Raw genomic sequence first — 14,374 nt, forward strand, 5'->3', positions numbered from 1 at the left:
CTCTTACGGAGGACCCCGCATCAGTGGTGCCTGCCTGTCTAGACTGACTAGGAACGGAGCGCCAAGCGAGAGTAGAGGATCTATGACCAACAGTCAGTTTATCTATCAAATGTATGGCTATCACTGCAGGTGACCCTGGGCATGTTAGAATGTGTGTCTTGTCACATCATTAGACTTTAAACCAATATTTTCTGTCCGTGTGAAAAATAAAGACGACTATGCATACTTTTCTTACATTTTTATGGAAAACTTATTTTTAGAGTACTGTTTTATCAGTGAGTACATTACAGGTACAAACTCTATGCCATCATACTAGCTACAGTCATACTTAAGAACCTGCAGAGCACATAAAAAGACCCTCCATTCACTGTGTGTGTTCAAGTTTGGAATCACAGTCCCTGAGTTGACAATGGCCCTCTTGTAAATTAAGCAAAATTCAGTCCAAGGTCAATGTTAGAGTCTGTGAAACCACAAACGGACAAGGTAGTACAAACGCACACAAATAACAAAATGTGTCTCAATGCCTTTTTCTTTGTTTTATGGAGAAGTGGGGGTGGGGTTACTTTCTACTTGTAGAACTCGTGCTCCTGCTCATCCTTCTTGATAACAGTCTTGTAGGCCTTCTCAAAGTCCTTGGCCAGGACGATGTACCTATTTTCACGGACAGCCAGCATGCCAGCCTGAGTGAGAGGAATGAAAGAATTATAAGCACATTTATCAGAGCGTTTCCACTTCTCACACCGACGACAGGTGATGTAACAGAGATATTTAGTTATCTTTGGAACAAGAGTTAGTGAACGCAATAACTTGCTACTCTTTGACATTGGGTCTTTTGAAGTAGGTTGACCCCCCATGGAAGAATTCTTCCCAACAGTACGGGGTCCCACTCACCTCCTGGCAGATAGAGTTGATGTCTGCTCCGGAGATCTTGTCTGGTCTGGCCACATCTACACACTGGTTAAGGACAACCGCAAATACAAACTCATACGACACTGAACAATGTAGTGTTCTTTCGGTTACTTAGCAACCAAGGGACGTTATGGGAAAGTGCATTATACTATACAAAGAAGGCATTCAGGTAGAGTACTAAAAGTCATGGTTCATTTGACCTTTAATTGAGAATATTGTTCCAGATCAGAGCTGTATTCAAGGAGGTAAATATTTAATGAAAACTTAAAGAACACACTGAACCGGACACAGAAAAGGATTTGTGCTCCTGTGCCTTGATCTGAGAAGGAAACTATTGCATGATGCCGCTAGATTTTCTTGACACATTGATAGAAAGTTAATACAATGCACACCTGCACCCATTAACACACACACGTCATGAGAGACTGTTGTAGGTAGGGCATAATAAGGATACAGTCCTCCAGGTCCACCTCCTCCGAGAGGTTCATCTTGCTGGTGATGGTGGAGAAGACCAGGCGTTTCTGCCGGCGGTCAGGTAGGGGAAACTCAATCTTTCTGTCCAGACGGCCTGGGCGCAGGAGGGCGGGGTCCAGGGTGTCGGCCCTGTTAGTGGCCATGATCACCTGACAACAGATCAAACAGAGGCAGGAAGTCATATGACAAAGGCTTAACCAGAGGCTTTAAGACCCATAGTAGTACATCACTCACTGTATAGGTTTAGCTTAAGAGTGACTACATTTCTCTTTTTACATATTCTCAATGTGACACACAAGGTTAATACAAGTTAGCTGCATTAATCAGACTACAACCTACAATAAGCCCTAGAGACAGTATGTCACAGAGGCAAAGCCCATAGCGCTCTCACACTTTGCTCACCTTGACGTTGACGGTCTGGTCAAAGCCGTCCATTTGGTTGAGAAGCTCCAGCAGAATCCTCTGCACCTCCCTGTCCGCTGTTTGGGAAGGAGAGAATACAATGAGGGATTATCAATGTCAGGGTTCAACCACCCCATTAACTGCTTGGTCTTGTTTTCAGTCCTAATAATCAATCTCACTCAAGATAATAAGGCCACAACCAAGTTTGTCTCTATTGTAGATCTCTGTGAATCGGTTTGCCTGGATGCTTTAAACAATGATGACATTTACCGACATCTTTACAGGTAGTTCTGTTTTGAAGGTAAATTCCAATTCCCAACTCTAACCTGAAGTTATCTGCAACTACCCTGTCCTTAAAAACCCTATCTAACTCTATGGTGGTGGCAGTCAAAACAAATCACTTGGCCACACAAAAATATGAAGGTTATTTTATTTCCCCATTGCTCAACTTGATAAGCTGACGGACCATGGGTCTGTTGTGTCCTTGTGTCTCCATCTGGGCCAAGGATAAACCATAGCCTAGCTAACACTCACAGCAACTAGGGGGCCTTTACAGAAACATGTTTCACCTGCTTAGTTGAGGCCGATTTGGACATTGTTTGATTGAAATACTGCAATTTAAAACGCTCAAATGTGTGTTGGCATGACAAGATCCAGGGTTCGTACAGACAGTGGCAAGTCAAATTCAATGACTTAAATATTTTTCCAAGCACTAATGTTTATTTTTAAGGACAATCAATTCGTACTAGTCGCCACCAGATGGCAGTATATCACCACAACCTAAAAAAACCGTAGTCATCACTACCTTACAAGTTCTACTCAATAACGCATTGTTTCACAAGATATGCAAGTCAGTACTGATGATTTTGTAATTTGACTACCGATGAGCAGAGTTTTGGGAGATGAATACTGGTGAACACACATTTCCTATTCACATTACTACCAACTTAATGACTTTTTTATTGGACCTTTGGGAATCTACTAGTTAATAGCTACGAAAAAGAGTCTTGCTTCTGACCGGCAGCTTTAGGGTCGCCGGTCGGGTGGGCTGTGTCAGAAAAAAACGATAAGTAAACGGCCACCAGAACAGCAGGAGCACAGCTGCCACTTGTCTTTCCCCCTTTATGTGGCTCTTCAGGACCGATTTAACCGTGCTCGCAATGTCAAAGTCTGACGCATTTTTTGCACCTTACATGGTGTCAGTTGGTTGGGTCCAGTGATGTAGTGGTAAAAAAGGTGGGTGAACTATATTGAAAAAAATATATAAAACGCAACATGTAAAGTGTTGGTCCCATGTTTCATGAGCTGAAATAAAAGATCCCAGAAATGTTCCATACGCACAAAAGGCCGGCTTGAATCAACATTTTTCCGGCATTCTAGCCATCGAAGTGATGTTTGGCGGCGTCCAAACAGGCGGTTCTGTACCTAACTGGATGAGTGGCAGTGTGGATTGAATGAGCAAGCTCCCCTGGCAACCACAGCATGAAACATGTAAGGAAATACAACTCTGTAGTCTGTCTGGAAATTAATTCGCAAGACCAATACATTATTATATTTTATATTTTTCATATCCAACTTCCGGCGCTGACAGAGATGGCCGCCTCGCTTTGTATTCTACATGTTATTTCTTACATTGGTACCCCAGGTAATCTTAAGTTTTATTACATACAGTCGGGATGAACTACTGGATATAAGAGCAATGTCAACTCATCATCATTACGACAAGGAATACAAATTTTCCAAAGCGGATCCTCTGTTTTGCCCACCACCCAGGATAATGGATCAGATCCCAGCCGGCGAACCAAAACAACAACGCCGTAAAAGGGGCAGACGAAGTGGTCTTCTGGTCAGGCTCTGGAGACGGGCACATCGCGCACCGCTCCCAAGCATACTACTCGCCAATGTTCAGTCTCTTGACAACAAGGTTGATGAAATTCGAGCAAGAGTAACATTTCAGAGAGACATAAAAGACTAACGTTCTTTGATTCACAGAAACATAGCTCACTCGAGACACGCTATCGGAGTCAGTACAGCCACCTGGTTTCTTCACACTTCGCGCGGACAGAAACAAGCATCTTTCTGGTAAGAAGAGGGGTGGGGGGGTATATGCCTTATGATTAACGAGACGTGGTGTGATCATAACAACATACAGGAAATCAAGTCCTTCTGTTCACCTGAATAAGAATTCCTCACAATCAAATGTCGACCGCATTATCTACCAAGAGAATTCTCTTCGATTATAATCACAGCCGCATATATTCCCCCCCAAGCAGACACATCGACTCTATGTAAACTGGAAACCACATATCCTGAGGCTGCATTCATTGTAGCTGGGGATTTTAACAAGGCTAATCTGAAAACAAGACTCCCTAAATTCTATCAGCATATCGATTGTGCTACCAGGGCTGGTAAAACCCTGGATCATTGTTATTCTAACTTCTGCGATGCATATAAGCCCCTCCCCCGCCCTCCTTTCGGAAAAGCTGACCACGACTCCCTTTTGTTGCTCCCAGCCTATAGACAGAGACTAAAACAGTAAGCTCCCAGACTCAGGTCTGTCAACGCTGGTCTGACCAATCTGATTCCTAGCTTCAAGATTGCTTCGATCACGTGGATTGGGATATGTTCCGCATTGCGTCAAACAACAACATTGACGAATAAGCTGATTCGGTGAGCGAGTTGATAAGCAAGTGCATCGGCGATGTCGTACCCACAGGAACTATTAAAACATTCCCAAACCAGAAACCGTAGATTGATGGCAGCATTCGCGCGAAACTGAAAGTGCAAACCACTGCTTTTAACCAGGGCAAGGTGACCAGAAACATGACCGAATACAAACAGTGTAGCTATTCCCTCTGCAAGGCAATCAAACAAGCTAAGCATCAGTATAGAGACAAAGTAGAGTCGCAATTCAACGGCTAAGACAATAGGTATGTGGCAGGGTCAATCACGGATTACAAAAAGAAAACCAGTCCCGTTGCGGACCATGATGTCTTGCTCCCAGACAGACTAAACAACATCTTTGCTCGCTTTGAGGACAATACAGTGCCACTGACACGGCCCGCTAGCAAAACCTGCGGACTCTCCTCCACTGCAGCCAACGTGAGTAAAACATTTAAACGTGTTAACCCTCGAAAGGCTGCAGGCCCAGACGACATCCCCAGCCGCATCCTCAGAGCATGCGCAGACCAGCTGGCTGGTGTGTTTACGGACATATTCAATCAATCCTTATCCCAGTCTGCTGTTCCCACATGTTTCAAGAGGGCCACCATTGTTCCTGTTCCCAAGAAAGCTAAGGTAACTGAGCTAAATGACTACCGCACCGTAGCACTCACTTCCATCATCATGAAATGCTTTGAGAGACTAGTCAAGGACCATATCACCTCCACCCTACCTGACACCCTAGACCCACTCCAATATGCTTACCGCCCCAATAGGTCCACAGACGACGCAATCGCAATCACACTGCCCTAACCGATCTGGACAAGAGGAATACCTACAGTGGGGCAAAAAAGTATTTAGTCAGCCACCAAGTTCTCCCACTTAAAAAGATGAGGCCTGTAATTTTCATCATACGTACACTTCAACTATGACAGACAAAATTAGGGGGAAAAATCCAGAAAATCACATTGTAGATTATCAAGGACAACAACCACCCGAGCCACTGCCTGTTCACCCCGCTATCATCCAGAAGGCGAGGTCAGCACAGATGCATCAAAGCAGGGACCGAGAGACTGATAAAACAGCTTCTATCTCAAGGCCATCAGACTGTTAAACAGCCACCACTAACATTGAGTGGCTGCTGCCAACATACTGACTCAACTCCAGCCACTTTAATTATGGAAAAATGTATGTAAAAAATGTATCACTAGCCACTTTAAACAATGCCACTTAATATAATGCTTACATACCCTACAATACTCATCTCATATGTATATACTGTACTCGATACCATCTACTGCATCTTGCCTATGCCATTCCGTACCATCACTCATTCATTTATCTTTATGTACATATTCTTCATCCCTTTACACTTGTGTATAAGGTAGTTGTTGTGAAATTGTTAGTTAGATTACTCGTTGATTATTACTGCATTGTTGGAACTAGAAGCCCAAACATTTCGCTACACTCGCATTAACATCTGCTAACCATGTGTATGTGACAAAAAAAATGTATTTGATAAACACATTTGATCATTATCTGTTCTATCAATTAAATATATATTTTTTTAACCCCCTTTTCGATCTGGTCTCATCGCTGCAACTCCCCAAAAGGCTCGGGAGGCGAAGGTCGAGTCATGCGTCCTCTGAAACATAACCCGCCAAACTGCGCTTCTTAACACCAGCCAGCCGCACCAATGTGTCAGAGGATACACCATCTGAGGTCAGCCTGCAGGAGCCCGGCCCGCCACCAAGAGTCGCTAGAGCGCGATGAGACAAGTAACCCCCCCCACCGTCAAACCCTCCCCTAACCCGGACAACGCTGGGCCAATTGTGAGCAGCCCTATGGGACTCCCGATCACAGACGGTTGTGTGACACTCGGGAGGCCCTCTCCTCTCATTTTAATTCCAAGTACTTTTCAAGTACCAACTTGACAAAATGTCAGATTTTCAAGGTTCTCCAGTACTTGAATTTCAGAGTACCAAATTCAAGTACTTTAAGCACCCTGTGAGAACCCTGAAGATCACAGGTAGAGACATTTGATATCAGGAATGCCAATCTGTAAATCTGCTCTATTTTGCTTGTCTTATTGGATTTGGTTGCTATGTGCAATGCTAGTGATTAGCCAATGACCAGTCCATTCCATAGCCTATTCTGTGCAGCTGATTTTAAAAGGTACACAATGGCTCATACCTCCAGTCTGTGCATCAAAACGCTTGGTAGCGATGGCATCGATCTCATCGATGAAGATGATGGCGGGTGCGTTTTCCTTGGCCAGCCGGAAGACGTCACGCACCATGCGGGGGCCCTCGCCCAGGTACTTCTGCACAAACTCGGAGCCTACCACGCGGATGAACGCCGCTGAGAGAGAGAGACCAAGATATCAAATCAAATGCATTGGTCAATAACCAAATACTGATATGGTACACTTGACAATTTTTTGCTCCCAAAAAAATAACATTGTCTAATCACCTGTGCATCCTATAGATAATGGTGAACATGATGAATGGCCTACCTGTTGTGTGGTGAGCCACAGCCTTGGCTAGCATGGTCTTCCCACAGCCAGGAGGCCCATACATCAGAACCCCCCTGGGCGGGTCAATGCCAATCTGTTTGTAAAGCTCAAAGTGTGTGAGTGGAAGCTCCACTGCTTCCCTCACTTCCTGCTTCTGGATATCCATCCCTCCGATGTCAGCATACATCACATCCGGCTTTTGGTCTGCACGGAGAGATACAGGAAAATGGTATCAATGAGTGGACTATGCATGTAATGTATGTAAGCACGCATGAATGCATGTTTGTTCCACTCATGACTGTTAAATATATATTACAAAGGGATATGTATACCAGGGGGTAGAATAGTGTGCATGTGTACCTGATGTGAGCATCATGATACTGCTGTCAGCCTCTGGGGGGAGCACATCCACCAGGGCATTGCTGTGCTTGTGCAGGGCCACCGACGCATTGGGCTTCAGCAGCTCTCTGTCGATGGTGCTTAGGATACGCACATAGTAGTTTGAGCCTGAGTCAAGGAGAAAAGGGGGTGACAGAGAAGGGGGTGGACAGAGACAGAGACAGAGACAGGGGGTAGACAGAGACAGAAAAGGGGGTAGACAGAGACAGAAAAGGGGGTAGACAGAGACAGAAAAGGGGGTAGACAGAGACAGAAAAGGGGGTGGACAGAGACAGAAAAGGGGGTGGACAGAGAGAAGCAGAAAAAGAGGGTGGCACAGGGAAAGAGGGGGAAATGTCATTAGTGAATATTAGAGCCACATGTTTAGCATTACAGTAAGAATGAGGCATTGGTGTTACTGTGCAAAATATGAGTGCTTATGGGTGTGGCTATTAGAGAATGAACATTATGGACTGTTTAGGGGCCTATTTTAGGCAGATATACAATATCATAAAATTTCCCAAAGACAGCCATGTATGCAATAATGCATCAATTTTAAAACCGACCAATAAATTTGACTTTGTTTTTAACCAAACTAAATAACATAATAGTAATTGTATTTGAATGGTAAATGAAGATGTCATAGGCACTCTCACAATACAGGTGAATCCATATTCAATAGGAGTGTGTGCATGCATTGAGTTTTTGAGCTTGTTTTGGCTGGTCAGTAGAGTCTATGGCGCTAAAGATGACACTTTGTTTGTCCTTCATTTTGGACATAGAGTATATTAGCCAACTGATCAACAACATTCGCATGAAAGTACCATGCCAGCATGTCATGCCTGTATGGAATGACATCATATAGGCACTGCTGTTAGTTTGAGAAAATAAAATAAAATCTATTTAATGCAAATGGGACAAAGGAAACGTTATGATTTGTGATCACGGATTGTTTACGAAACTAGAAGTTGTTATTTTCTGGGATCGGGAAAAAAGTATTCTCTCCAAAGAACTCAGGACGAAATTTGAAACAACTCAATTGGCTATTCTAGCTATCTGTCAAGAAATGGGTGGGTTTTTACTGCTACATTTGGATAGAGCGAGGCTGTAACTCCACTCCCTTTCACATCTCTCATATCACTTGCTGCTGTTTACTGCTACTATGATAAATACACTGTTGGTCCCACGTATCGTGAGCTGAAATAAAAGACCCCAGAAATGTTCCATATGCACAAAAAGTTATTTCTCTCAAAAGTATGCACAAATTTGTTTACATCCCTGTTAGTGAGCATTTATCTTTTGCCAAGATAATCCATCAACCTGAATGGTGTGGAAAATCAAGAAGCTGATTATACAGCTGTCTCAAGTTGAGGGAGGGGGAAATTGGCATGCTGACTGCAGGAATGTCCACAAGAGCTGTTTCCAGATAATTGAATGTTAATTTCTCTACAATAAGCCGTCTTGAATGTCATTTTTGAGAATTTGGCAGTACGTCCAACCGGCGTCACAAACGCAGACCCCGTGTAACCATGCCAGCCTAGGACCTCCACATCCAGCTTCATCACCTGCGTGATTGTCTGAGACCAGCCACCCGGACAGCTGATGAAACCGTGGGTTTACACAACTGAAGAATTTCTGCACAAACTGCCAGAAAACCGTCTCAGGGAAGCGCATCTGCAATTTTGGTCACCGTGTCAATTAATCTGTTTCTCAATACTGCACCTTTCTGTTAGAGGATGAGCAAGCTTGCCGCTGCTGCTGCTGATTTTCCCAGTTAGACATTCATCAGCATTGTGCAGTGCTCGTGGCTCAGGCAGTGAGTGGCGGCTGGCATAGCAGCAGTATTGCTATGCAGCGGGACTATCAGCAAAACCGATAGAGAAGGGCCGATAGACTAGAAAAGTGCCAATAAAAGGGCCAATAATCAGACCGATATATCGACTCGGACTCAAGTCTCCAGTCTCTGGAGGCAACAACCAGAGGCTTACCTACACAATCTATGCGAGGTCAGACAAGAGTAAAAATACTGTACCTGTGGTGGAGCCCACGATGGCTGTGTTTTGGTCCACAGCCTCCAGGAACTGGCCGATGACCAGGGGGATACTCTGTATCCTCTTTACCTCCTCCTGGGCGTGGAGGAACTCCTTCTTCAGGTTCTTCTGTTCATCTTTGATGTACTCCTCCTGCACCTCCAGAAACTCTAGCTCCTGCTGCAGCTTCTACAATAGTAAAGGAGAGGGTGGGAACAGTGTCATGGAGAATGTATGTTTGTTGATGAATCATGGTGAACCAATTTTTTAAAATCATATTACTCCAGTGCTAGCCTCTACACTGGCTTCCTGTTAAGGCAAGGGCTGATTTCAAGGTTTTACTGCTAACCTACAAAGCAATACATTGGGTGCTCCTACCTATCTTTCCGATTTGGTCCTACCGTACATACCTACAGGTACGCTATGGTCACAAGATGCAGGCCCTATGGGAGGCACACAGTACTACATAGAGCCATGACTACACGAAACTCTATTCCACATCAAGTAACTGACGCAAGCAGTAAACTTAGATTTAAAAAAACATCTTATGGAACAGCAGGTACTGTGAAGCAACAACCATTGGCACAGGCACATGCATACACACACGATAAAATACACATGGATTTAGTACTGTAGATATGTGGTAGTGGTGGAGTAGGGACCTGCAGGCACACAGTGTGTTGTGAAATCTGTGAATGTATTGTACATTTTTTTTAAATTGTATAAACTGCCTTAATTTTGCTGGACCCCAAGAAGAGAAGCTGCTGCTTTGTTTAAATACAAGGTGAACGGAAAGGCACTGGAGCGACAATCCGCCCTTGCTGTCTCTGCCTGGCCGGTTCCCTTCTCTCCACTGGAATTCTCTGCCTCTAACACTATTATGGGGGCTGAGGCACTGGCTTACTGGTGCTCTTCCATGCCGTCCCTAGGAGGGGTGCGTCACTTGAGTCACTGACGTGATCTTCCTGTCTGGGTTGGCGACCCCTCGAGGTTCGTGCAGTGAGGGAGATCTTTGTGGACTATACTCGTCCTCGTCTCAGGATAGTAAGTTGGTGGTTTGAAGATATCCCTCTAGTGGTGTGGGGGCTGTGCTTCGGCAAAGTGGGTGGGGTTATATCCTTCCTGGTTGGCCCTGTCCGGGGGTATCGTCGGACGGGGCCACAGTGTCTCCCGACCCCTCCTGTCTTAGTCTCCAGTATTTATGCTGCAATAGTTTGTGTCGGGGGGATAGGGTCAGTCCGTATATCTGCAGTATTTCTCCCGTCTTATCCAGTGTCCTGTGTGAATTGAGTATGTATGCGCTCTCTCTCTCTGACTTGAGCCCTAGGTCCATGCCTCAGGACTCCTTGCTGTCCCCAGTCCACCTGGTCGTGCTGCTGCTCCAGTTTCAACTGTTCCGCCTATGGAACCCTGACCTGTTCACCGGACGTGCTGTTTTCAACTCTCTCTCTCTACCGCACCTGCTGTCTCCAACTCTGAATGATCGGCCATGAAATGCCAATTGACATTTACTCCTGAGGTGCTGACATGTTGCACCCTGTACAACCACTGTGATTATTATTTGACCCTGCTGGTCATCTATGAACGTTTGAACATCTTGGCCATGTACTGTTACAATCTCCACCCAGCACAGCCAGAAGAGGGCTGGCCACCCCCCAGAGCATGGTTCCTCTAGGTTTCTTCCTAGGTTCCTGCCTTTCTATGGCGTTTTTCTGAGCCACTGTACTTTTACATCTGCATTGCTTGCCGTTTGGGGTTTTAGGCTGGGTTTCTGTATAGCACTTTGTGACATCTGCCTATGTAAAAAGGGCTTTATAAATACATTTGATTGAATTAGTGCTTTCAGAAAGTATTCATATCCTTAGACTTATTCCACATTTTGTCTGAATTCAAAATGGATTCAATGTTTTTTCTCAACAATCTATCTTCATAACCCAATAATAAAAGTGAAAACTTTCATAAAAAATGTTTGCAAATATATTGAAAATGAAATATGTCAATGTTATATTTCTGTAAGTATTCACACCATTGAGTTAATACTTTGTAGAAGCACATTTGGCAGTGATTACAGCTGTGAGTCTGTGTTAGTCTCTAAAAGCTTTCCACACCTGGATTGTGCAACATTTGCCATTTGTTATTTCTTTTTTATTCTTCAAGCTCTGTCAAATCATTGCTAGACAACCGTTTCAGGTCTTGCCATATATTTAAGTCAAAACTGTAACTTGGCCACTCAGGAACATTCACTGTCTTCTTGGTAAGCAACCCCAGTGTAGATTTGGCCTTGTGTTTTAGGTTATTGTCCTGCTGAAATGTGAATTAATCTCCCAGTATCTAGTGGAAAATAGATTGAACCAGGTTTCCTCTAGGATTTTGCCTGTGTTTAGCTTCATTCCATGTATTTTTTTATCCTGACATGATGCAGCAATCATTATACTTGAAATACAGAGTGGTACTGTGTTGTATTTGCCCCAAACATACATTTGTTTTCAGGAATAGGGTAATTGATTTGTCACATTTTTTGCAGTATTACTTCAATGCCTTGTTGCAAACAGGGTGCTGCTTTGGAGTATTTTTATTCTGTACAGGCTCTCGTTTTCACACTGTATATTAGGCTAGTATTGTGGAGTAATAACACCATTGTTGATCCTTCCTCAGTTTTCTCCTATCACAGCCTTCAACTCTGTTTTAATGTTACCATTGGTCTCGTGGTGAAATCCCTAAGTGGTTTCCTTCCTCTCCGGCAACTGAGTTAGGAAGGACGCCTGTATCTTTGTAGTGGCTGGGTGTATTGATGCACCATCTAAAGTGTAATTAATAACTTCATCTTGCTGGAAGAGGTATTCAATGTCCGTATTTGTTTATCTACAATATGTGCCCTTCTGTGCAAGGCATTGTAAATCCTACCTGGTCTTTGTGGTTGAATCTGTGTTTGAAATTCACTGCTCAACTGAGGGACCTTAACGATAATTGTGTGTGAGGTACAGAGATGAGGTTGTCATTCAGAATTCCTGATAAACACTATTATTGCACAGTGAGAGTCCATGCAACTTATGTAACTTAAGCACATTATTACTTCAAAACTTATTTAGGCTTGCCATAACATAGGGGTTGAATACATGACTCAATACATTTCAGCTTTTCATTTTTTATTAATTAGTTTAAAAAACTCAAAATATAATTACACTGACATTACGGGGTATTGGGTGTAGGCCAGAGAAGAAAAGAACGCTATATTTAATACATTTTAAATTCAGGCTGTAACAACAAAATGTGGAAAAAGTAAAGGGGTGTGAATACTTTCTCTAGGCACTGAAATAGTTAACACCTTTACTGTGATTGAAGAAATCACAGAAAGGGCCTGTATGATTTAAAGTGCTTTTCTTGTTGTGCTGACATAAATAGACCTCAACAGTCAAGCATAGACAGAAGCTGTTCCCAGTACAGACCTTGTATCTGCTGTAAAGGTCTTCAAGATCTTCTGGTTCTGGGGCCAAGAAAGAAAGCCCCGTCTGGGGTCGTGAGTTCAGCATGACAGGCACTTCGTCCTGTGTAGACATAAGACAACACAAGCATTTACACAAATTCGACGTCGTAAGCATAACCCCAAACATGTGAAAACGCTGTAGCAAATGTTAACGTTAGCTACTAGCTAACTGTTTGTGGTGTTGTTAGCTAGCTTGTTAATTTACTTGCCTAATGATGGGTGAGCGATGACCGATAGAAAAAGTGAGAGGAACGGATTGGAAGATATTTCAATCCACAACATTGTTTCAGTGCTGTTCCGTAAAGGATAAGTACGTTGCCGCGGGAGGTAACATTAGCTATTCATGTTGTGAGTGTAGTATTGGTACGCTTGAAGCTACAACAAACAAAATAACACAAGTCAACGGCCGGCAGCTAAGGTTAGTTAGCTAAGTTAACAAATCAAATAACAACCGAATGTAGAACTAGCGAAGTAGTTAAATAGCTAGCGCGGAAATTAGATTGGATATGACGGAGCCTATTGTAATGTTAACGTTAGCCTTTTCTAAATGCCTTATTATTAATTATTAGCCAAGGCAGATGTCAGCTAACGTAGCTACACCAAAATACAAACGTTTAGCTAACTGGCTAAAGTTGCCAAGCCTGCCAGTTGAGATAGCATGTTAGCTTACATGACAGAGCATTTACAGTGCCGTGAATGAATTGGCACGTTTAGTTGGATGACGGACGAATTAAATGTATTCAGAGAACACTTTAAATTAAAGATAGTACGTTTTAAGTTGTCTGTACTTTTTAAAGTTTTGTATAACCAAAAACAACGGTAAAAATGTACACAATCAAAATGAATCATACCTGAATTTTTTCAACAGTTACTCCAATGTCCTCCATGTTAAATTCCTTATCATGCGACGTACTGACGTTCTACGTAAGGACCCAAGAGACATTTGTGGGATTCATGGGTAATGAAGTTTCTGTGGACAAGCATTATCAACAAATGCAAATGAATTGAGAGATTGCTCCACAAATACAATGATTTGTGTTCTTCGGAGTAATTTGTTTTCTAAACCTTATAGTAAGCAAACACCCTCACATCACTATGAATAAGATGAATAGTAATGATAGATATGATGGACAGCAGGTGAATGACTGCTCACGCTATCTTTAGCAGAATCCTAGTTTTATGTACAGAACAGTTTGGCAAATTATGTTGACAGTGACGTTCAATAGGTTAGGTGAGGTTTGTGTATTTCCTGACAGTTAGCTGGAAGCTATAATAGGCTGTATGACTCTACTGCTGCTGCATAGTCTGTTGCACCGTTCCTCTGTTGCATTGCTTTTCATTTTTGTCTTGTATTAAATCTGTCCACAGATGAAAAAAAAATGCTTTATACCAAATCTATCACAACGACATTCAGTTGTTTTCGATGGATCACTGTCCCCCATAGGCTAAGCTTCCCATAAAGGCAATTCAATTAAAATGGCCAAAATTATATAGCCTAATTAGCCTACTCCTGTCTATACA

The 14,374-nt window shown here is 43.2% G+C and overlaps 1 protein-coding gene across 2 annotated transcripts; it reads right to left on the bottom strand.

The window, feature by feature from the left end:
• Positions 1–223: 223 nt before the first annotated feature.
• On the bottom strand, positions 224–13,808 carry psmc4 (proteasome 26S subunit, ATPase 4). Of its 2 annotated transcripts, none has more exons than XM_024396645.1 (10): positions 13,705–13,808; positions 12,816–12,914; positions 9,372–9,558; positions 7,322–7,468; positions 6,962–7,165; positions 6,640–6,807; positions 1,786–1,862; positions 1,364–1,532; positions 892–947; positions 224–680 (listed from the first exon to the last, which is right to left on the bottom strand). In XM_024396645.1, exons 1-10 carry the CDS (start codon positions 13,738–13,740, stop codon positions 567–569), a joined length of 1,257 nt encoding a protein of 418 aa, XP_024252413.1. In that variant the 5' UTR covers positions 13,741–13,808; the 3' UTR covers positions 224–566. The 2 variants fall into 2 exon arrangements, with proteins under 2 accessions (XP_024252413.1, XP_024252422.1); XM_024396654.2 differs by lacking the exon at positions 13,705–13,808 and adding an exon at positions 13,063–13,087.
• Positions 13,809–14,374: the final 566 nt, after the last annotated feature.

This window comes from Oncorhynchus tshawytscha, linkage group LG23 (assembly GCF_018296145.1).
Source record: "Oncorhynchus tshawytscha isolate Ot180627B linkage group LG23, Otsh_v2.0, whole genome shotgun sequence".
Lineage (NCBI taxonomy): Eukaryota > Metazoa > Chordata > Actinopteri > Salmoniformes > Salmonidae > Oncorhynchus > Oncorhynchus tshawytscha.

What these genes read in the sequence shown, in the direction of transcription:
- psmc4 (XM_024396645.1), bottom strand. Translation starts at nt 13,740, where the DNA reads ATGGAGGACATTGGAGTAACTGTTGAAAAAATTCAG. An exon ending in CATCGTGGGCTCCACCACAG is followed by an intron (nt 7,469 to 9,371) that starts GTACAGTATTTT and finishes TCCTTGACTCAG; the next exon opens with GCTCAAACTACTATGTGCGT. An exon ending in TGTGGCTCACCACACAACAG is followed by an intron (nt 6,808 to 6,961) that starts GTAGGCCATTCA and finishes TCTCTCTCTCAG; the next exon opens with CGGCGTTCATCCGCGTGGTA.